At 36.6% G+C, this 24,668-nt stretch overlaps 1 protein-coding gene across 1 annotated transcript in view; it reads right to left on the bottom strand.

The window, feature by feature from the left end:
* Positions 1–24,668, bottom strand: part of LOC123531414 (protein AF-10-like) — a 114,281-nt gene that overhangs the window by 62,196 nt on the left and 27,417 nt on the right. The window contains exons 4-9 of the mRNA XM_045312347.2: positions 21,088–21,197; positions 20,164–20,270; positions 11,058–11,151; positions 6,115–6,207; positions 2,033–2,234; positions 1,272–1,441 (exon numbers count right to left, since the gene is read on the bottom strand). Coding sequence (XP_045168282.1) covers positions 1,272–1,441; positions 2,033–2,234; positions 6,115–6,207; positions 11,058–11,151; positions 20,164–20,270; positions 21,088–21,197 — 776 coding nt within the window. The remainder of the gene's footprint in view (positions 1–1,271; positions 1,442–2,032; positions 2,235–6,114; positions 6,208–11,057; positions 11,152–20,163; positions 20,271–21,087; positions 21,198–24,668) is intronic.

Raw genomic sequence — 24,668 nt, 5'->3', positions numbered from 1 at the left:
GCAGACAAGGTCAAAATAGCTAATTCTGGCCCTTTCAGAGGCATTAACTCTGGAACCCATCAAGGAATCTGACCAGTTCAAGAAAGGAACCAAGATCATATGGTGATACAGGTTGTGTGCCAGTTTGGTAAAAATCAAATCATAGATAAAGCTGCTATTGTGCAGACAAGGTTAAAATAGCTAATTTTGGCCATTTCAGGGGCCATAACTCTGGAACCTATATTGGGATCTGGCCAGTTCAAGAAAGGAACCAAGCTCTTATGGTGATACAAGTTGTGTGCAAGTTTGGTTAAAATAAAATCATAAATGAAACCACTATCGTGCAGACAAGAAATTGTTGACGGACGCACGAGACGCACGACGGACGAAGGGTGATCACAAAAGCTCACCTTGTCATATGTGACAGGTGAGCTAAAAATAAACAAAGGGCCATAACTCACTCAAAAATTGTTTAACCAGTCTGATTTTCAGAGGGGCACAACTAGGGTACCAATACATCATTCTGACAAAGTTTGGTCAAAATGCCCCAGTAATTTCTGAGGAGATGCGATAACGAGAAATTGTTAACGGAAGGACAGACGAAAGGACGATGGACCACGGAGGCAGAGTGATTTGAATAGCCCACCATCTGATGATGGTGGGCTAATAAAGCCAGTCACTTTAAAGTATCTGCTATAGGCATTATAGGTAAACTGGAGGCAATGTTTTTTTTATGAAAAAGAAATAGTTTGAACAATCTAGATAAGGAATAACCCAAAAAACATTTGTGTGAATTATCAAATAATTGGGCCTGCAGTTTCTGATAAAAACACTTTTACATATACACTCAAACTATGTTCACTCAAACTTGAATAATTTTAATGCCACCCTTCGCTCAAGCTCATTGTCAGGTCCCAGCAAAATCCCATTGGATGAGGACCATCCTAGAAACATCAAGGCCAAGTTTCGTTAACTACCAAGAATGATTTCAGAAGATGATATTTGAGGAAATTGTTCATATCCCTTTGGTGGATATTTTTTTTTAAAAATCAAGATGGTGAAATAATTTTGGCAAAAGGCAACAAAGGAACATTTCTGTATATCTATTTTGAAATCAGGTCCACTTTACCTCATGAGACTTTTAAAGTTTTATACATGTAATGCTTTCAGTGATGTCGTTTGAAGAAAGTGTAAACACAACAGTGAACATACAGCAGTGAGTGATCCCAGTAGACCATCTCGAGCATCATGCGCACTCATGAAATAAGATAAAATTTACAATGAATACCCACATGTGTAGTGACAGGTAAAGGCAGTGTAAGCTGGCCTTCAGGAAGGGGAGAGAACAACTTCCCTGTCTCTGTGACTGGTTTATTCTCTGTTACTGTTGTTGTGGTTGATGATGAGGTTGAAGTATTGGCAGCTGTTAAAGATGATGATGTCTTGTCTTGACTTTTAATATCTGATAAAATCAAAAGTAATGGGCATTGTTCACACTGATATTTAAAAAAGTTTGTCTTTAAAAAAAAGACAAAACATGTAGTTAAGTCAAAATGGTGCTTTAGGCTCCTAAATACACTGATCTAATTATTTTTGTTGGGTTTAACATCAAACTTACACAATAATAGATCAGACAGAAACATTCAAACTTTTGATAGTTGAGGAAGACCCCAGGTGCCAATTTGGCATTATTTCAGGCATTGGTGGGCACCTTGGTAGAACTACCGACCTTCTGTAAGCCAGTTCTCACATGAAGTAATTCTAAACTTGAGGTTTTGAGCCCACAATGGTGCGGGGTTAGTGATTTGCTATCAGTAACTTTAACCTGACCTGAAATTAGCTGCATCAATTTTTAAATACACTGTTCTTAACATTACAATGAAGTCAAGATTAAAAGGTCTGCTGTTGTCTTTCCCAAACATTTGTTTTAAATTTGATCAGAATAAATCAATGTAAACTCTATCGAGACGTTTAATCACTCTGTAAAAAACTGAATTAAGTTTGTGAAAATCCATTCAAAGATAATAAAAATGTCTTTCGGCGAATAACATACCTTGTGATTTACTATCTGTATCAATTTTGTTACTAGATTGTATAGGGGGCATCTGACTGGAATTTCTTATATTGTGAGACCTCATAGACAAACTATAATCTCTTCCTTTAGGATCAAACGCTGAACCAGTCAAACCAGACAACTGTCGTGCAGCAAATGACTCTCGGTTCTTGTGCTCAGCTGATATATTGATTTTGATATCCTACAACAGAGAGAAAGCTTCAGTAAATTAAGCTTTATATTTTATATCTGTCTTGTTGTGACTACCAGGGTAACAACATTATTATAAGGCAATATGAGATATATCTATATTACAAAACTGTTACAAAATCTGTTAAAAACCTAATATACAAGTCAATGAAATGTCTACATGTAGATTGTCTACAAAATACTTCCAGGACAAATAAATATATATCAAGAAGAAAATAACAGCCTGTAAATTATTCATTGTTAGATTTGCTGTAAAATGAAAGGCAACATGTATTCTGCAATGATGTGAGCATGCCATGTATGTCATCCTTAATGAAAAATTTCTGAAGAACAGAAAATATCAATTTTCTTACCCAAAATCACAAAAAAAAAAACAATTTGATCCAAAATTATGCAACTGATCTAGTTCCTCAAAGTAATGACTGGACACAGTATAGTGTGTTCTCCCAACGTAACTGACAACTTCTCCCCAATCACTTTGAGGAGTCTAGTTGTCCCTTTAGCAGGACGGCTTATGGAAACAAGGAGTGCGTTTTCAAACGGAAGATCAAGGGGAAGATCATATGAGGGTCAAGGTCATCTATATAAAGGTTATTTTGTAGGTCTTGCCACAAGGACTGTTGAGTGTGAGTATGAACTAAATCGGGTCATTAATGTGGGCTGTAGGCAATCTGATCTGTATGGACAGACACATGGATGGAAGGCCAATTCAATCGCTATATGCCCAGGGCCACAAAAATATGGACAAGTAAAATATAAATTTCAGTAAGCACTTCTTGCAGACAAGAGGGTCATGATGACCCTGGATTGCTCACCTGAGTAATATGAGCTACATGTTTCAAATGTCAAATTGATGCTAAAATATTAAGAAAGTAGGCCAGTAGGTCACATTCATGGTCACTGAAATTCAGTTTTAAGATCAGTGTGCAAAACTGTATTATGTCATCCAAATTTCAAGTCTGTCTCTTAAAAAACAAGAGGACCATGATGGTCCTGAATCGCTCACCTCTTCCCACATGACCCAGTTTTGAGTATGACGTCGTTTTTTCTATTATTTGACATAATGACCTAGTTTTTGAGCTCATGTGACCCAGTTTTGAACTTGACCTAGATATTATCAAGATAAAAATTCTGACCAATTTTCATGAAGATCCATTGAAAAATATGGTCTCTAGAGAGGTCACAAGGTTTTTCTATTATTTGACCTGTTGACCTGGTTTTTTACGGCACGTGACTCAGTTTCAAAATTGACCTAGATATCATCAAGATGAACATTCTGACCAATTTTTATGGAGATCCATACACAAGTATGGCCTCTAGAGAGGTCACAAGGTTTTTCTATTTTTAGACCTACTGACCTAGTTTTTGACCGCACGTGACCCTGTTTCGAACTTGACCTAGATATCATCAAGATGAACATTCAGACCAATTTTCATACAGATCCCATGAAAAATATGGCCTTTAGAGAGGTCACAAGGTTTTTCTACTATTTGACCTACTGACCTAGTTTTTGAGGGCATGTGACCCACTTTGGAACTTGACCTAGATATCATCAAGATGAACATTCAGACCAACTTTCATACAGATCCCATGAAAAATATGGCCTCTAGAGAGGTCACAAGGTTTTTCTATTATTTGACCTACTGACCTAGATTTTGAGGGCACGTGACCCACTTTCGAACCTGACCTAGATATCATCTAGGTGAACGTTCTGACCAATTTTCATGAAGACCTCATGAAATATATGGCCTCTAGAGAGGTCACATGGTTTTTCTATTTTTAGACCTACTGACCTAGTTTTTGACCGCACTTGACCCAGTTTCGAACTTGACCTAGATATCATCAAGATGAACCTTCAGACCAATTTTCATACAGATCCCATGAAAAATATGGCCTCTAGAGAGGTCACAAGGTTTTTCTATTATTTGACCTACTGACCTAGTTTTCGACGGCACGTGACCAAGTTTCAAGCTTGACCTAGATATCATCAAGGTGAACGTTCTGACCAATTTTCATGAAGATCTTGTTAAATATGGCCTCTAGAGAGGTCACAAGGTTTTTCTATTTTAGACCTACTGACCTAGTTTTTGATGGCACGTGACCCAGTTTCGAACTTGACCTAGATATCATCAAGGTGAACATTCTGACCAATTTTCATGAAGATCTTGTGAAATATATGGCCTCTAGAGAGGTCACAAGGTTTTTCTATTTTTAGACCTACTGACCTAGTTTTTGATGGCACGTGACCCAGTTTCGAACTTGACCTAGATATCATCAAGTTGAACATTCTGACCAATTTTAATGAAGATCTTGTGAAATATATGGCCTCTAGAGAGGTCACAAGGTTTTTCTATTATTTGACCTACTGACCTAGTTTTTGATGGCACGTGACCCACTTTCGAACTTGACCTAGATATCATCAAGATGAACATTCTGACCAACTTTCATAAAGATCCCATGAAAAATGTGACCTCTAGAGAGGTCACAAGCAAAAGTTTACGGACGGACGGACGGACGACGGACGCCGCCCGATCACAAAAGCTCACCTTGTCACTTTGTGACAGGTGAGCTAACAAAAGAAGTAGGTCAGTAGGTAAAGGTCAAAGTCAAGTGACCCCTAATTACTTGGGGTCATCAGGAAATTATAATAAAACAGTCTAGGAAATGTAGTCAGATAATTTTTGAAGTATTTTTTACTATATAACTCATAACAAGTGACCCCTGGGGCAGGGACTCTTTTCACCCCAGGGGCATAATTTGAACAATTTTGTTAGAAAACCACTAAGCAATGCTACATACTAAATATGAAAGGCCTAGGCCTTGAACTTTAAGACAAGAAGATTTTTTAATTTTTTTCCAATATATAAGTCTATGTAAAACTTGTAACCCCCAGACGGGGCCTTTTTTCTCCCCAGGGTAATAATCTGAACAATCTTGGTAGAGGACCACAAGGCAATGCTACATACCAAATATCAAAGGCCTAGGTCTTGTGATTTCAGGCAAGAAGATTTTTATTTTTTTCCTACATAATTCTATGTGAAACTTGAGGCCCCCTGGGTGGGGCCTCTTTTCATCTCAGAGGCATAATTTGAACAGTCTTGGAAGAGGATCACTAGGCAATGCAACACGCCAAATATCAAAAGCCTATGCTTGGTACTTATCACTTCTGTGAAGTTTCATCAAAATTGTTTTCCTATATAATTCTATGTGAAACTTGAGGCCCTCTGGGTGGGGCCTCTTTTCATCTCAGAGGCATAATTTGAACAGTCTTGGAAGAGGATCACTAGGCAATGCAACACGCCAAATATCAAAAGCCTAGGCCTTGCAGTTTCAGACAAGTAGATTTTTAAAAAATTTTCCTATACAAGTCTATGTAAAACTTCGGACCCACGGGGAGGGGCCTCTTTTCATTCCAGGGTAATAATTTGAACAACAATGCTACATACCAAATATCAAATGCCTAGGTTTTGTGGTTTCAGACAAGATTTTTAAAGTTTTTTCCTATATAAAACTTGTGACCCCCGGGGCGGGGCTTCTTTTCACCCCAGGGGCATAATTTGAAAAATCTTTATGGGAGGACCATTAGATGATGTCACATGCCAAATATCGAAGCTCTACGCCTTGCGGTTTTGGACAAGAAGATTTTTAAAGTTTTTTCCTTTTTCTGGCAACCAGAGTTCTGTATGGATTTCAATTCTTTGAACAATTTTTAGAGGATCATCCAAGGGACATCCCTGTGAAGTTTCATCAAAATTGGCCTGATGGTTAAGGAGATGTTGTTTAAACGGACGGACGGTGAGCGATCACAGGTGAACTAAAAGTACTCTGAACTGTTCAATGGGAGTTACATATAAAAATAACTTTCAACTTACACTATTCATTTTCTCTGGAGTTGAATCTGGAGTTGCATTATCTGCAGGGATCGGTTTAAATGCTGGAATGGTCTTTATGTTGGAATCCTTTTTCTGTAAACAAATCTTTCATATCAAAGCAAGATCTATATCGTCAGCCTCATTCAAAAAGGACAACCTGCATTTTTGCCAAAAACTTTTTAAGTCATTTTTGAAAAGGTAATGTGTTCCACAGTTCCAGTATCTTTTGTGAAGATACCGGATACAGTGGCCAATCGCAAAGGTCAAAAAGAGCTGTCCGTAAGACAACAATTAAACTGACTATAAAAAGAAGCAATCCAACAAAAATATGAACTATTAATGTAAAAAGGGCTGTCCATAAGACAGCCAATGCTCCACTATTCGAATTATTGTCCCAGAAGCAGGAAAATATTACCCTAAATGTAACAAGAGCTGTCCGTAAGACAGCCAAGCTCGACTATTCAAAATATTGTCTCAGAGGCAGGAAAATATTACCTAACAAGAGTGCAAGAATGTCACAATATACGCCCGTCACAGCAAATTTCTTTACTCTAGCACCTGTATTTGCAAATGGAATTTTAATTTTGTGGTTGTTTAGTAATAACTAAGTGTTTTGTTTTCTAAGTCCACAAAAAAACTCCTTACCAGGTAGAGATACCTTAAAATACACCTAAAATTGGAAAGTAACATCTATGTTGTACCACAGAAAAGTGGTCTTGGTTTTTCCCTACAGTCAATTATAAAAAGTTACAATATAAGTTATTTATGAATACAACTAAGGGAAGTTAATCTTAAAAAAAAAAAAAAAAAAAAAAAAAAAAAAAAAAAAAAAATTGTAAGTCCTCACAAAAATCTTTACCAGGTAGAGACTGGTCAAAATACACCTCAAAATTGGATGTAGCATGCATGTTGTACTACAGAAAAAAGGTCTCGATTTTTCCCTACGACTAGTAATGAAAAAGTTACAATATAAGCTATTTATAGTAACAACAAAGGGAAGTAATTCTAAAGAAGGGAACTGCGCATGACACTTCGTCTCATGATGGTGTATAATTGTGTCAAGTTACATCAAAATCCCTCCATGCATGAAGAAGAAATGCTACGGACAAAGTCATTCTTGTATCTGACCTTTGGCCTCTAAGTGTGACCTTGACCTTAGACCTAGGGACCTGGTTCTTGCGCATGACACTACGTCTCGTGGTGGTATACATTTGTGCCAAGTTATATCAAAATCCCTCTATGCATGAAAAAGAAATGCTCCGGACAAGGTTTTCATTCTTGTATCCTTTGACCTCTAAGTGTGACCTTGACCTTAGACCTAGAGACCTGGTTCTTGCGCATGACACTCCGCCTCATGGTGGTGAACATTTGTGCCAAGTTATATCAAAATCCCTCTATGCATGAAGAAGAAATGCTCCGGACAAAGTTTTAATTCTTGTATCCTTTGACCTCCAAGTGTGACCCTGACCTTAGACCTAGGGACCTGGTTCTTGCGCATGACACTCCTTCTCATGATGATGAACAATTGTGCCAACTTTCATCAAAATCCCTCTATGGATGAAGAAGATATGCTCCGGACAAAGTCATTCTTGAATTTGACCTTTGACCTCTAAGTGTGACCTTGACCTTAGACCTAGGGACCTGGTTCTTGCGCATGACACTCCGTCTCATGATGGTGAACAACTGTGCCAAGTTTCATCAAAATCCCTTCATGCATGTAGAAGATATGCTCCGGACAAGGTCTGTGGACGCCGCCCGCCCGCCCGCCCGCCTGCCAACCCGCCCGCCCGCCCGCCCGCCAGGGGCGTTCCCATAATACGTCCCGTTTTTCAAACGGGCGTATAAAAAGGTTAAATATCAAAAGAGTTTTAAGTTCAAAAGGGGGAATAATTTGACCAAAATGCATATCAGTTATGGGACTTGCTGCTATCAACTAGTTTTATAACTCCTAAGGCACATGTGAAGTTTCAATTCAATATCTGCATTAGTTTTGGAGATAGAAACTCGCATGTAAAACTTTAACCAGAATTTTTATATTCAAAAGGGGACATAATTTGACCAAAATGCATGTCAGAGTTATGGGACTTGATGCAATAAACTAGTTTTATAACCCAAAAGGCATAAGTGAAGTTTCAATTTAATATCTGCATTTGTTCTGCAGATAGTAACTTAAATGCAAAGGTTTAACCAGAATTTTCTAAGTCTAAAAGGGGGCATAATTTGCCCAAAATACATGTCAGAGTTATGGGACTTGACCCAGTGATGTTGGTATTTGATCTAGAAAAATAAAAAATAAGTTTCAAACATATATGCCTTTAAGTAATAGCTGTATGTACTTCACACAAAACTTTAACCAAGATTTTCTAAGTCCAAAAGGGGGCATAATTTGGCCAAAATGCAGGTCAGAGTTATGGGACTTGATGCTATCAGCTAGTTGTAGACGCCAGGGTGAGTAGAATAGCTAGACCATTCTTCGAATAGTCGAGCCAAAAATTGTCACATGAGGAAAGGACATATGATAAATTTCATCGACGTGCAAAAAAACGTATTTGCAATGGAAACGCTATTATGCACAAATTACACAGTTTTCAGTGTTTGTTAAAATAAAATGCAATAAATGAAGCTTTTTGGAATTCTTTTAAATGATACTCATACGGTAGAATGGAATGGTTTTAAGATAGTTTTTGCATATACGTCTTTATGACGCTGATTTTTTTTCAAATTGTGTACTTCTATTTGCAGATATGCTGTTTTTAATTTTCGTTTTTTGTGTCTCCTGAAAAATTGGCATTTTGCAGATACGTGCTTTTCGACTGAGGCTTGCCTTAAAACATGTTTTCTTTTCCTTTTTAATTACAGGATGCTTTCAATAATTATCAGAGACCATCAAGAACAAATTCCCATAAAGCACAAGTTTTCTTAAAAGAGTTTCCTTTTTAATTTCAGTGTGCTTTCACTAATTATCAGAGAACACAAACAAGAGCTGTCTCCATAGGATGACACATGCCCCCGATGGCACTTTAAATGAATAGTTATGGCCGATGTTAGAGTTTAGGATCTTTGACCTACGGAGCTGGGTCTTGCGCGCGACACGTTGTCTTACTGTGTCACACATTCATGCGTAGTTATTTTAAAATCCATGCATGAATGACAAAGATATGGACCGGACACGCCCATCAATGCACTATCCCTTAATGTCTAAGTGTGACCTTGACCTTTGAGCTACGGACCTGGTTCTTGCGCGCGACACGTCGTCTTACTGTGGTACACATTCATGCCAATTTATTTGAAAATCTATCCATCGATGACAAAGATATGGACCGGACACGCCCATCAATGCACTATCACTTAATGTCTAAGTGTGACCTTGACCTTTGAGCTAAGGACCTGGGTCTTGCGCGCGACATGTCGTCTTACTGTGGTACACTTTCATGCCAAGTTATTTGAAAATCCATCCATCGATGACAAAGATATGGACCGGACACGCCCATCAATGCACTATCCTTTAATGTCTAAGTGTGACCTTGACCTTTGAGCTACGGACCTGGGTCTTGCGCGCGACACTTCATCTTACTGTGGTATACATTCATGCCAAGTTGTTTGAAAATCCATCCATCGATGACAAAGATATGGACCGGACACGAAAAATGTGGACAGACTGACAGACCAACAGACAGACAGACAGACGGTTCAAAAACTATATGCCTCCCTTAGGGGGCATAAAAACAAGTTGCCCTATAGCATGTCTTTTCTTAAAATAGTTCTTTTTCTAATTTCAGTGTGCTTTCACTAATTATTAGAGAACACCAAAAACCAGTTGCCCTATAGCATGTCTTTTCTTAAAATAGTTCCTTTTCTAATTTCAGTGTGCTTTCACAAATTATTAGAGAACACCAAAAACAAGTTGCCCTATAGCATGTCTTTTCTTAAAATAGTTCCTTTTCTAATTTCAGTGTGCTTTCACTAATTATTAGAGAACACCAAAAACCAGTTGCCCTATAGCATGTCTTTTCTTAAAATAGTTCCTTTTCTAATTTCAGTGTGCTTTCCCATGAACAATCTGCCCTAGCTTTTTTCTTAAAATGTGTTTACTTAAAACTTGGTATACAATTTGCATACTTTGGGCTAATTTATGGTGGTTCCCCACACCTTGGTTTCGCACCAGGGACATCATTTTAGGTACAAATGACAGAAACTGATTACTTTTCCAGTACTTTTTGCTGTTTCTTGCAAATGATGACAGAAATAAGAAAACTAAGGCCACAGGATACTTGATTTAATGGAAGCTGGCATATTCTTGCCTACCTAGCAGGGAAGACAAGGTTATCCAAGTAGGAGATCACCTTATCATTTCTCTAAGAAAAAGCTACATGTGCGCATACTGCCATCTTAATTTGACGTCGCATTATGACGTCACAGTGTATGAGCAAGGAATATCTACAGTTCGCAAGAAATATAATCTAACCCGACTGCCTGAGTATGGCAGGTGTTTTCCAATCCCCCGCGCAAGCATGGATAAAAACCTCGCTAGCACTTGGCTTTCCATTCCACCCTGCCCCTCACATTTGGGAACACCCTGTATTACACAGGTAGTCATATAAGACCCTTATCTGCTATGCATTAGACACCTTTTGCAGGCGCTTACAACCTATCTTACAGCGCTGGGCATAATTACGACAATAGCAATTCTATCAAACTAAAAGTTACCAAAATTGTTGACAATTTACTTAGGTACCATAATTAACTGCGACAATGATTTTGAAAACTTTGACATTCTTATAGGTACCTAGGTAGTAATTTGAACGATATGCCTCAGTGGTCCACTCAAATGTAGTCCAGATCAGTATACAGTGCCATTTTTCAAATAGTTTTTAGAATTTCAGGGTGCTTTCACTAATTCTCTGAGACAAGACTTAAATGGTTAATGGCTGCTATAGACTTACCAGTTTTTTGTAATGGTGGCTACAGTACCCACAGTACTTCACATTGTCTCCATAGCTACCTGACTCTTCACACAAAAATCCATTGGCTTGGGCACTGAAAATATTAAGATAGTTGATTTGAATGACTTGCATGTATAATATTATCAGAGCTATTAAGGTATTAGGCCCATAATAGAGTACCTCCTTATTGAAAAGTATTCAATTCCTACCATAAACCTACTTTGACTGCAATTTTCAGGGGGGCGTAGGTTCAAGCCCCACTGGGACCAATTTTTCCCCCCTTATTTTCCTTTTCTTCTAGTAAGTTTTTACTTCTTTCAAGACTTATTATTGATTTATTGTACAAAAGTAGAAAAAAAATCATTTAATAAGCGATTTCTTGCTGTTCAAAGTGAATTTACCTCTGAAACAGAAGGGGTAGTGTTAGATATCTTTAAAAATACTGAGTTACATGCGGTAAAAGTTCTCCATTTTGCCTTCATTCTTTAGATAACATATTGTGGAAGAAATGTAGGTAGGTTTTACTTCTGCCCCAAGGTTATTTTTGAATGAAGTGAGCAAAATTCAAAACAGACTCGCAGGATTCGACCTTAATTTTTCAATGTTGGAGTTACAATTCTGTCTCATTAAATCCGTTTACTTGAGGCACCCTAGAAAAATGATATTGACAATTTTACTTTAAGTTTTATAATTGTTTACCAATAGTTTGATGCTTCTTTTATAAAAAATAATGGTATAATGAATTCTCTGCAAACGTTTTGGATAAAGACCATCAGTTTGAAATTTGTCTCTACTTGAGCTCGAGGAAATACCATCAATTATACAAAATTTATAAAAAACGGCACGGTAAAAGTTTCTAAAAATTTGCAACACAGTGCAAAACACGGTCAACTGTAAGAATATACCAAGCAAATGCCATTTTTAAACATTACTATTAGGGGTCTAATACCTTAAGTCATGTTTATAAATCAGTTTTCACACCAAGCATAATAGACGCTTCATCATTTCAACTAAAGGCACACTACAAATGTCTAACCTCATGACGGCCTGTGAGATATTAAAGCAAATAGATTTTAATAATGATAAAAATTTAATGTGGCGATGTGTCACTTACTTCCATGACCATGTTTTAAACACTTTTTTTTAAAACAAGACACTGCTTTTGAAAAAGTACATGGCCCCGCATACTGTTGCATTTGAATGGTGTAAACTGATATGTAAATCTGGCTAAGTTTTGTAAAGTTCTTTATAACATAAAATGCATTAAATACTGGTTAATTTCATTTATATTGCCTATGAAAAATCTTAAATCCATGATGAAAACTATATATATATATACCTCGGTTAGAAGAAACTCATTGAGGTCATAAAAAAGCATTTAATATATCTGAGGTATGCTATATCCACATAGCGAACATACCGTAAAACAGGTTATTTTCACTGCTGTAAAAGTTTACAGATTTGGGGTAAAAACACATGATTTTATTTTATACGATTTTAAAATTTACGAAATCACAAGATCTACCAGTTTACTTGACTTTATGTGGTGAATTTATACGAGGCCAATATTTACAAATCTGATCTGGTCGTAAAAAGTCAGCAGCAGGTAATCAAGAGCTGTCCGTAAGACAGCCAATGCTCGACTATTCGAATTAATGTCCCAGAACCAGGAAAATGTTACCCTAAATGTCTATACTGTTTCAATCCAGTATCTGCATTAGTTTTGCAAAACTTTAACCATAAGTTTTATGTTCAAAAGGGGACATAATTTGACCAAAAAGCAAGTCAGAGTTTTGGGACTTGATGCAATCAACTAGTTTTATAACCCCAAAGGCACAAGTGAAGTTTCAATTTAATATCTGCATTTGTTCTGCAGATAGTAACTTGCACACGAAACTTTAACCAGAACTTTCTAAGTTTAAAAGGGGGCATAATTTGCCCAAAATACATGTCAGAGTTATGGGAGTTGACCCAGTTAGGTTGGTAACTGATCTAGAAAAATAAAAAAGTAAGTTTCAAACCTACATGCCTTTAAGTAATAGCTGTATGTACTTGCATGCAAAACTTTAACCTGGATTTTCTAAGTCCGAAAGGGGGCATAATTTGGCCAAAATGCAGGTCAGAGTTATGGGACTTGATGGTATTAGCTAGATTTATAACCCCGAAGACACAAGTGAAGTTTCAATTCAATATCTGCATTAGTTTTGGAGATAGTAACTTGCATGTAAACTTTAACCAGGATTTTCTAAGTCCAAAAGGGGGCATAATTTGCCCAAAATACATGTCAGAGTTATGGGGCTTGATCCAGTGAGGTTGGTTATTGATCTAGAAAAAGAAAAAATAAGTTTCAAATCTATATGCATTTAAGTAATAGCTGTATGTACTTGCATGCAAAACTTTAACCAGGATTTTCTTAGTCCAAAGGGGGCATAGTTTGGCCAAAATGCAGGTCATAGTTATAGGAATTGATGCTATTATATAGTTTTATAACCCCAAAGACACATGTGAAGTTTCAATTCAATATCTGCATTAGTTTTGGAGATAGTAACTTGCATGTATAACTTGAACCAAGATTTTCTAAGTCCAAAAGGGGGGATAATTTGCTCAAAATACATGTCAGTGTTATGGAACTTTTCCCAGTAAGGTTGGTAATTGACCTAGAAAAAGAAAAAAATAAGTTTCAAAGCTGTATGCCTTTAAATGACAGCTGTATGTACTTGCATGCAAAACTTTAACCAAGGTGTGTATATGGTAGTTCACTACAAATGAACTGCATAACGAACATCTGATGTAGAGCAAACAAGACTGGCAAAACTGTTATTTGAGCCACTGTTTATGTGTTAATTGCTGTTTCATCAAAATAAAGTTATATTTACAAACTTATATTCATCAACAAGAGCACCGCCTTGCGGGTGCTGACGCTCATCTGATTTTTTTTGTATAATAGAAATATTGTCCTACCCATGATTTTCTAAGTCTAAAAAGGGCCATCATTCTTGCAAAAAGCAGGATAGAGTTATGTTTCTTGATGTACAGTGTCCACTTATGATTGTGAAAAACTGTTGCAAGTTTTAAAGCAATAGCTTTGATAGTTTATGAGAAAAGTTGCCTTAAACATAATACTCGAGCAAGAAAATGATTTTCTAAGTCCAAAAGGGGCAATAATTATTGCAAAAAGCAGGATGGAGTTATGTTGCTTGCTGTACAGGGTCAGCTTATGATGGTGAACAAGTGTTGCAAGTTTCAAAGCAATAGCTTTGATAGTTTAAGAGAAAAAGTTGACCTAAACATAAAACTTAACCAAGAAATCTGATATTTTCTAAGTCCAAAAGGGGCCATAAATCTTGCAAAAAGCAGGATGGAGTTATGTTTCTTGCTGTACAGGGTCAGCTTATGATGGTGAACAAGTGTTGCAAGTTTTAAAGCAATAGCTTTGATAGTTTAGGATAAAAGCTAACCTAAACATAAAACTTAACCAAGAAAACTGATTTTCTAAGTCCAAAAGGGGCAATAATTCTTGCAAAAAGCAAGATGGAGTTATGTTTCTTGATGTACAGGGTCTGCTTATGATGGTGAACAAGTATTCCAAGTTTCAAAGCAATAGCTTTGATAGTTTAGGAGAAAAGTTGACCTAAACATAAAACTTAACCAAGAAATCTGATATTTTCTAAGTACAAAAGGGGCCATAAATCTTGCAAAAAGCAAGATGGAGTTACGTTTCTTCCTATACAGGGTCAGTTTATGCTGGTGAACAAGTCTTCCAAGTTTCAAAGCAATAGCTTTGATAGTTTAGGAGAAAAGCTGACCTAAACATAAAACTTAAACAGGCAATGCCGACGCAGACGCCGACACCGACGCCGACGCCGACAACCGCTCAAGTGATGACAATAACAGTGTTCGAAATTCACGGTAGTCCGACAGCCCGTGGCTACCAAATTTCAGCTCGGGCTACCGATTTTCCACAGGTACAAGCCCGACTGGGCTACCGAATTTTTCTCATTTGTTTAAAAAAAAACATGCTAATTAAACGAGTACTGCATCGTGATTTTCCGGACTGAGAAACGCTTATGGAATTATTGGTTTTTGCACTCTTGCGGTTGACAATCAAACACAGTGTCAAAGACGTAACCGCAGCGCTAATTGGCTGAATACAATCATCTCTAGCGTAACGGATAATTTGATTAGCTTTCACACTTCTCGCGAAAATCTCACAAGTACCTGCAGTAGGTGGAGCTTAAATTATGCTATCAGCGTGTGTGTAATGTGTATTCAGCACTCGGTATTACATCTTTAAAATTGTCAACAGTCCGAGTTGCAGTAATTGGCGAGTGCGGGTCCTAAAAAATCGGGCATAACAGTTTAGATTTTGTTTTGGCAAGGAGTGTCATGTCCGATGCTTTTGGACTCTGACGATGCTGATCTGGACTGGAGTATTTCGAATTAAAATTTTTCAAAAACATGGCAAACATGTACTGGCTGTATGTCTTTTTTATTACCTCAAACATGCATAAAGAGATGTCTGTAAAACAAAATGTTATATGGTGCAAAAATTATGTATTTTAAGGTGTTAAAGTTCGGGCTAGTGAAATTGGTGCCGGGCTTGGAAATTTTTTAACCTGGTAGCCCGAACGGGCTATTGGATTCAAATCTGAATTTCGTACACTGCAATAACTCATCATTTTTTTTCAAAAAATCAGATGAGCTAATAAATCAGTCCATATGATTTGTCATTGATTTTTTTTTTTTTTTTTCCAGTACATTTTTTCAGCATTTGTAATAACCGAAAACAAAGAGTTTACATTTTATTCTATTAATTTTTTTTTTTATCTCCATGTGAAGAGTATATCTATCACAAAGGGAAATATGTTCAAACAACTGCTTATTATAATAATAATACTACTACTAATAATAATAATAACAAGAGTGCCAGAATGTCACAATATACGCCCGTCACAGCAAATTTCTTTACACTAGCACCTGTATTTGCAAATGGAATTTTAATTTTGTGGTTGTTTAGTAATTATTGTAATTCTTTTGTTTTTCTAAGTCCACAAAAAAACTCCTTGCCAGGTAGAGAAACCTTAAAATACACCTAAAATTTGAAAGTAACATCTACTGTGAAATCATTTAATTTCGTGGGCATGAAATGTCGTGGTTTCGGTCAAAACGGCTATTTCGTGGGGATATGAATTCATGGATTTCAACTTTTGAACATAAAATGAATGGAAAATTTACTTGTTCGTTGGGATTGCATTTCGTGGATTGACTCAACCACGAAATCCACGAAAATTAGTCCCCCACGAATATTAATGATTTCACAGTATGTTGTACCACAGAAAAGTGGTCTTGGTTTTTCCCTATGGTCAATTATAAAAAAGTTACAACATAAGTTATTTATAGTAACAACTAAGGGAAGTTAATTTAAAAAAAAAAAAAAGAAAAAAAAAATCCAAAAAAAACAATTTGTAAGTCCACACAAAAATCCTTACCAGACACTCTCTGTGCTAAACAATAAACTCCAATGTCAGTCAGCTCGGAAAATCAAATTTTTTGTCCTAAACACAGTTTTTTTTGTATAAAAACATATGGCCCACGGAATGACGTAGCTATATACCATTGCTTTTTTATCATTACATTTGTTTTATCAGTTCACACAAGTCCAAACTAAGATGTTATGTAGACGGAGGGTACTGGCTTGGATGAACATCGTGCGATGTTTATGAAACTTAAATACGACTTTCTTAAATATAGCAAATATCTGGTACCTTAGATGTGAAGTCGTTGATCCCATCTTACTTGTAAACACACTTCAAGTGGATATTTTCATCATGTTTCCTTAAAAACGCTCTACTTTCGATTTCATTGATGCACGGGATCCCTCTCAGTCGGTGCAATTTTGCCTCACAGGATCCCTCTTGACTCTCTCCACCCGGCACGGGAACCCTCTTCGACAAAATTTTCTATCGACACCGGCACCCTCAACTTCAGTGTTAGAATTTTGAGATGGTATTCTTATTGAAAACAACATAGGGTACAGATCTGGGTGTTTTTACTTCCCTTAATATGCTTTTAAATTGAAAATAAATCAGCAATTTCACATAACATTCATATTTAAATTTTATTATCAAATTTACTGATACCTACTGCGAAGCATTAGTGCCAGGTGTATGTCATTTATTAACTCGAAATTTCGAGTTACTTATTTTGAAATTTCGAGTTATTAAGTCAAAATTTCGAGTTACTATGTTGAGATTTCGAGTTACATGTACTAAGTTGAAATTTCGAGTTACTATCTCGAAATTTCAAGTAACTTATCTTGAAATTTCGAGTTACTAACTACAATTGTTTACGTTGATGTGTAAGTCCTGGCCAAGATTAGGTACCTGGTGTAGTCATTAGGTAGCCCTACAGGGTCATATGACAGCGTTTGCTCATAGAAAATATCTCTATTTAAACAATGTTTCTTTATTTATTGATTTTGTTGGGTGTAATGTCGCACCGACACAAGCGCCTTCTCAGCTTTTATGTTGGAGGAAGACCTCTGGTGCTTAAACCATGCCTAAGTCTGGAAAGTTTCCGACCTAGTTTGAACCCATATCTCAATGAAATATAGACATACCTAAATGAAAGTGTAATTATGAGTCTAACCAAGATTGGGTACCTTGACAGACCTTGATTTTGAGGAGAGGTCATAGAAGGTAACCGGGAAGTATTCAAACTTAGAATATTTCACTATTTTGACCATGTCTGGAAGGTTTTCGACCTAGTTCGAGCACCTAACATGAATATATTACACATGTAAATGAGTGTATATATCCTGGATACAGTTTGATAGCTTTAGATGCTATAGTAGGTCATACATTGATGTATGTATCGCTACATACACTGACGCCTGACTTTCATATTGGATGCGTGGCGTAACTGAATGTGTGTCGTGGCATTAACTTTTTTTATTCAGTTCAGTATTGTCAATCTTATTCAGACTATTGAAAATAGAATATAGTGCAGTTACATTACATCGTTTGTGTATGCAATAAAAAGGTTATCATCTTTGCATTGGTAAATATGCACTTGATCGTTCTTTAGCGAAAGAACATTGTGCTCCTAAAGTCGTACTATCTATTTCAGCTGCAAAACTTGTGCATATAGCTAATAACCTATAATTATTGTTTTGCTTTTAAATACAAACACCATTTCATAACTCTAACATTGAAGTTAAATTGAAAGGGCACCTGTGCCGATAGAAAAATAATTGTGTTCGAGAGGGTTCCCATGCCATGTGTAGAGTCAAGAGGGATCCTGTGAGGCAAAACTGTGCCGACTGAGAGGGATCCGGTGCTTTAACGAAATTGAAAGTAGAGCGTTTTTAAGGAAATATGATGAAAATATCCACATATTGAGTATTTACAAATAAGATAGGATCAACAGCTTCACATCTAAGGTACTAGATATTTGCTTTATTCAAGGAAAGTCATATATAAGTTTCATAAACATCGCACAATGTTCATCCAAGCCAGTACCTCCGGCTACATTTCATCTTCGTTTGGACTTGTGTCAGCTGATAAAACAAATGTAACAATAGACAAGCAATGGTATATAGCTATGCCATTCCGTGGGAAATATGTTTTCATGCACAAAAATGTGTTTAGGACGAAAAATTTGATTTTCCGAGCTGACTGACGTTGGAGTTCATTGTTCAGCACAGAGAGTGTCCTGTGCGCGAACAGAGAGGGATCCGTTTTCTCATTTTCTACAGAGAGGGATCCAATATGGGTATATACCGTGGTAGACATCCTTACCGGGTCAAAATACATCTCAAATTTGGATGTAACATGCATGTTGTACTACAGAAAAGTGGTCTCAATTTCGCCCTATGACTAGTAATGAAAAAGTTACAATATAAGCTATTTATAGTAACAACAAAAGGAAGTAATTCAAAAGAAGTGGCCTGTGCATGACACTCCGTCTCATGATGGTGTACAATTGTGCCAAGTTACATCAAAATCCCTCCACGCATGAAGAAGAAATGCTCCGGACAAAGTCATTCTTGTATCTGACCTTTGGCCTCTAAGTGTGACCTTGACCTTAGACCTAGGGACCTGGTTCTTGCGCATGACACTCCGTCTTGTGGTGGTGAACATTTTTGCCAAGTTATATCAAAATCCCTCCATGCATGAAGAAGAAATGCTCCAGACAAAGTTTTCATTTTTGTATCCTTTGACCTCTAAGTGTGACCTTGACCTTAGACCTAGGGACCTGGTTCTTGCGCATGACACTCCGTCTCATGATTGTGAACAACTGTGCCAAGTTTCATCAAAAACCCTCTGTGCATGAAGAAGATATGCTCCGGACAGTCATTCTTGAATTTGACCTTTGACCTCTAAGTGTGACCTTGACCTTAGACCTTGTTCTTGCGAATGACACTCCGTCTCATGATGGTGAACAATTGTGCCAAGTTTCATCAAAATCCCTCCATGCATGAAGAAGATATGCTCCAGACAGTCTGTGGACGCCGCCCGCCCGCCCGGGGCGTTCCCATAATAATAATAACAGAACCTAGTTTTATAACCCCGAAAACACATGTGTGTTTCAAATCAATATCTGCATTAGGTTGGAGACTACATGCAAAACTTTAACCAGGATTTTCTAAGTCAAAAGGGGAATGATTTGGCCAAAATAAAAGTCAGAGAAATGAAACTTGACCCAATGAGGTTCGTAATTGACCTAGAAAAAGAAAAAGTAAGTTTCAAAGCTACATGCCTTAAAGTGATATGTATACGTACTTGCATGCAAAATTTTAACCATTTAGTAAAACAGAGATGGAATGAAAGTGTATAAAAACTTTAACCTGAAATTTTAAGTACAATGGGAGAATAATTCATGAAATGTTCATATGAGAGTTATGGCCCTTCTCTCATTTGATGTGGATGATAATGAGAAACCTTCTGAAATACTATAGTATAGCGAAAATGCATAAAGAGTAACCTGCAGAACTGACAGACAACGCGCAAAGTAGGATAGCTCTCCAGATACTTAGTATAATCTAGCTATGGATGAATTAGGTTATAGCAACAACATAGCTAAGATGGCCTTCACACAGTCTTACCATGTTACATGAAAGTTGAGTTTACATCCATTTCTATTGCACTGCATACAGGCCCCTGTGGAGGCCTTCGATACCTCCTTTCCTTGCTCCTCACAGATATAACACATCTGCAAACAGTTACATTAAACATTTTATAACAGTTCTGTGATACAACATCAAAACATAGTGTTCTTTTCAGGCTCAAAAAAGCAATTCTAACTGATGTTAAGTTTAGCTTACCCAGATACAAGATGTAAATATTATAGAAATAACTTTTTTTGAAGTTACACAATTATATACTGTAACTGGCATCAGACCTCACAGACATGGATTTTCACTAGTGCAGAATTCAACGTTTAAGAGAAAATGACTAAACCTGAAATCTGAAATTGCCCTAAGGGCCTCTTGACTTGCCCTGGTGATTTTTGACTTTCAAAGGCATATGGGCATATCCTGATTTCTAACATGATCTTTAAGACAGTGTGCAACTTTGGAAGAGGACCATAATATATGCTCCAGGTGTTGAAAGTTCCACAGGCAGTATGATTCTACAGACCAAGGTTGGTGAAGATCCATCAAGCCATTCATGATTAGACATTGTTTAAAGGTATTTCTAGTTTTAGCTCTAGCGGCCCCAAAAAACAATAACATTTGGAAAGGACCCTAAAATGATGCTACAAAGTTTGATGAAAACCTATCAAGTACTTAATGAGAACTAGAACTGTGCCCATAGGACACGGATGACCCCACATACTGCACCATCTTTTATGGTCATATTTTTATTATCATACTGATTATTACAAACATGGTTATAAATTTTCAACAAGAACTTTTAGAAAACAACAAAGCTCAGCTATTCAAAAGCATTGCCACTAGAATGATACAGGCGCAGACAAAAGGGCAAGTACAACAGTTCTATTCTTTGAATTATTAAGCTAAGCTTACCCTATTAAATCTATCAGGTGGAACATTTTTCAGCATAATAGGTTCCATTGTCTGTACATTGGCAAACCAGGCCTCAGGAATAAATAACGCACACACCACATGACACCAACCTGATTGTAATAATGATATCATTGCAACAAGAATCAACTCAAGGCATTTTAGTTGTAAAGTAGATCAGCTGACAAATTAAATATTCATTAACATCTATCCTATTATCGTCACATAGACCACAGAAACCGGGAGCATGATAAAAATATATGCACTTCTTTCTCAATCAAACTACCTCATCAAGAAATGTTTGAAATAATACATACAGATTTGTACGGCATAACTGGGACTCTTGAGATCATAAAATTACCATAAAAACTTGAATATGTTACACAGTTTTTTACAATTTTTGTCATTTTCTCAAAGGGGTGCATATTATACACAAAAGTAGAGCTTTGTACATTTTTCTTAGTTTGATAGCACGTAAATATCACCAAAAATCAGACAATTTTTGTCATTTTTGTTACATTATTTGCACCTCCTACTGAAGAGTGCTTTCGGCTGGGTCTTAAAAGCAGGTCAGTGCCGTACGATAAAGTTGCTTTTAATTGCGTGTTTTCTTTTTAAACTTTTAAGATGTAATTAATCATTTAAGCAGCCATTTGTTCACGATGTCAGTCAATTGTCATACATATCCAACAGCGATAGATAATGGGCCAGTAGAATAAACAAGATGCCCACGGGCAACATGTCAAGCCCATCAGCTATCAAAGACTGGGTGTGCAAAAAAAATCTAAGTTCACACAAAAATCCTTACCAGTAGAGATAGGTCATAATACACCACAAAATTGGATGTAACAAACAAGCATGTTATACTACAGAAAAAAGGTCTTTATTTTTCCATATGACCAGTAATAAAGAAGTTACAATATAAGCTATTTATAGCAACAACAAAGGGAAGTAATTCTAGGTTCTTGCGCATGACACTCCTTCTCATGATGGTAAACAGTTGTGCCAAGTTACATCAAAATCCCTCTATGCATAAAAAAGAAATGCTCCGGACAAAGTCATTCTTGTATCATGTGTATCTGACGATGACCTCTAAGTGTGACCTTGACCTTAGACCTAGGGACCTGGTTATTGCGCACGACATCTCATAATGGTGAACAATCATGCCAAGTTACATCAAAATCCAATCATGCATGAAAAAGAAATGCTACTGACAAACTCATTCTTCAATTTGACCTTTGACCTCCATCTGTGACCTTGACCTTTGAGATAGGAACATGGGATTTCCAGACGAAATCGGACGGTTGCACGCACGAAAATACACCAAACCGCATTTTCTGTCAGAGGCTGTTCATATAAAATACAATTAAAACAGTTCAGGGATCATCCTACAGGGCAATTAGAGTGATATCGTCACAGTAAAGTCGGCAACTTCACCTAATTATCGCCTCAAGGCGAAATCCGAATCGCCGAGTTTTTCAAAGTGTTGTAATCTGTTTACTTAAAGTTGTAAAATTTGATGCATATGCTAGATTAAATTACCGATAAATCCATGGTCAACACAATCTACTTGCCTGTCAAACTTATCAATCGTAGCATTAATATCCCACTGTACAGGCTGTCTAGCATACCCTGACAAAAAATTAGGGCTAATTTTATGGCAATTTGTACAAAAAAATAGGGCTAAAATTAGGAATTTGGTACAATTTTAAGGAAATTTTAGGGCTAAATTTAGGAATTTTCAAATTAAAATATGGACTTTAAAGACCATGTAATGTGCTTACCTTTATGTGATTGACATAAAAGTAACTCACAAATAGTGCTTTATTTACAGAAAAGACGTCTACCAGCTTTCCACTGTTTTCAGCTATTGGATCCACTGGTAAACTGCTTTGAACTGTGCTAAACTGTTTTTTTTTTCTGAATTAGAAGAACTTTTAAACAACATTTAAAACATTTTCTCTTTTTGATCATTGCAAAAAAGTTAAAAAATTAGGAATCTTTGTGAAAAAATGGGGCCTTTTTAGGAATTTCCTTTGATTTTTAAAAAAAAAAAAAGGAATTTTAGCCAAATAGAAAAAAAATAAGAAAAGTAGGAATTTTAGGGACGCTAGACAGCCTGCACTGTAGTTAATCAATAATATTGTAAGCCGCCGCAATTTTGAAAATTTTCAATCGGCATGTAAAAAGCTGATAAACTTAACAAGTGCATGATCTTATGCATTAATTGTATATTATTTCTTGATTTTATCAAAAATTACTTCAAAAATTATTTCAAATACTGTAAATGAATTGCCCAGGCATTTTGGATAAAAAACGATTCCGCGGACGTCTGAACTGCCATACAAAATATTGTAAAAAGATCACCAATATCTACAAGTTTGGTATTATTTTCGAAAATATTAATAAATAAATCAATTAAATGTATAAATCTGAACAAGTTGATGCAAGATTAGGCATTATTAAAGCACGAAAATCGAAACATCTATGAAAATTTCCACGGCGTTTCGATCGTGCACCTGATAAATTTACAAGTTTTGGACGTGTAAATTTCGTATAAAAATTTAAAGGCGTCTTTTTCATGGCTCAGTTTGTTCTTTATTTAGAAATTCATGATAATAATAATGCAACAATTCAATTTCCTTAAATAATTACTGTTTATAAGTTATAGCAAGACCCACAGAAAGTGGATATATAGGCGGGGAAACTGAATACCATGCCGAATCTTCTCCTTAAATTCCTGGATTTCTCCCTAAATTCTGTGGAGGGAGAACTCTCAGAAGTCACTTCTCCCTAAATTTTTGACCTAGGATGATCCCTGCAGTTTGTTATTTCTGTATTCCAAGCTAATTAAAATTATTACTAATCAATTCAGTCGATCATAAATTGTTAAACAAACACGCAAATTAACTTGTCCTTTGATGTGCCCGTAATTATGAAATGTTGTTCGCAAGTATATAGCTCACCGAGATACTGACAGTTTGAGAGTCATGTTCTCAGAGTACCTGTAAAAATCTATACCAGATGCTTCCTATGGTAATACTAAAATGTAAACAAAATCTTAACCATCTGTTGTCATGATTTCGGAAAATCTTACCTTGCATTTTGGGAAATATTACTGCCACAGTTGGGAAACAAGAGCTGTCACTAATGGTGACAAATGCCCCCGCAGCGCCTTGACCTTTGACCTGGTGACATTGACCTTTGACCTGGTGACCCCAAAGTCAGTAGGGGTCGTCTACTCAATAAGTACTATCAGCATGTGAAGTTGGAAGGTCCTGGGTGCAGTGGTTCACGAGTAAAGTGCCTTCATGCAAAAAGTTAACGTGACGAACGAACGAATGAACAGACGGACAGTGAAAACTAATATGCCTCCCTTCGGGGGCATAAAAATATATTTTTTGATTGGGAAGTGGCCTAAAATAGGCCTCTGTTATATAAGGATGAAAAATCCTGGCAGAGGATTATTATTTGTGTCACTGATTGATCTCTAGTACTATGTCTACATTTTATCTTGAAAAGCAGAAATCCACAAATTCATATCCCCGCAAAAAAAAGCCACTTTTCTCAAAATCACGAAATGG

The sequence above is a fragment of the Mercenaria mercenaria genome, chromosome 11 (assembly GCF_021730395.1).
Source record: "Mercenaria mercenaria strain notata chromosome 11, MADL_Memer_1, whole genome shotgun sequence".
Lineage (NCBI taxonomy): Eukaryota > Metazoa > Mollusca > Bivalvia > Venerida > Veneridae > Mercenaria > Mercenaria mercenaria.
Note: the sequence above shows the minus strand (reverse complement) of the source record. Positions and strands in the feature narration are given on the sequence as shown.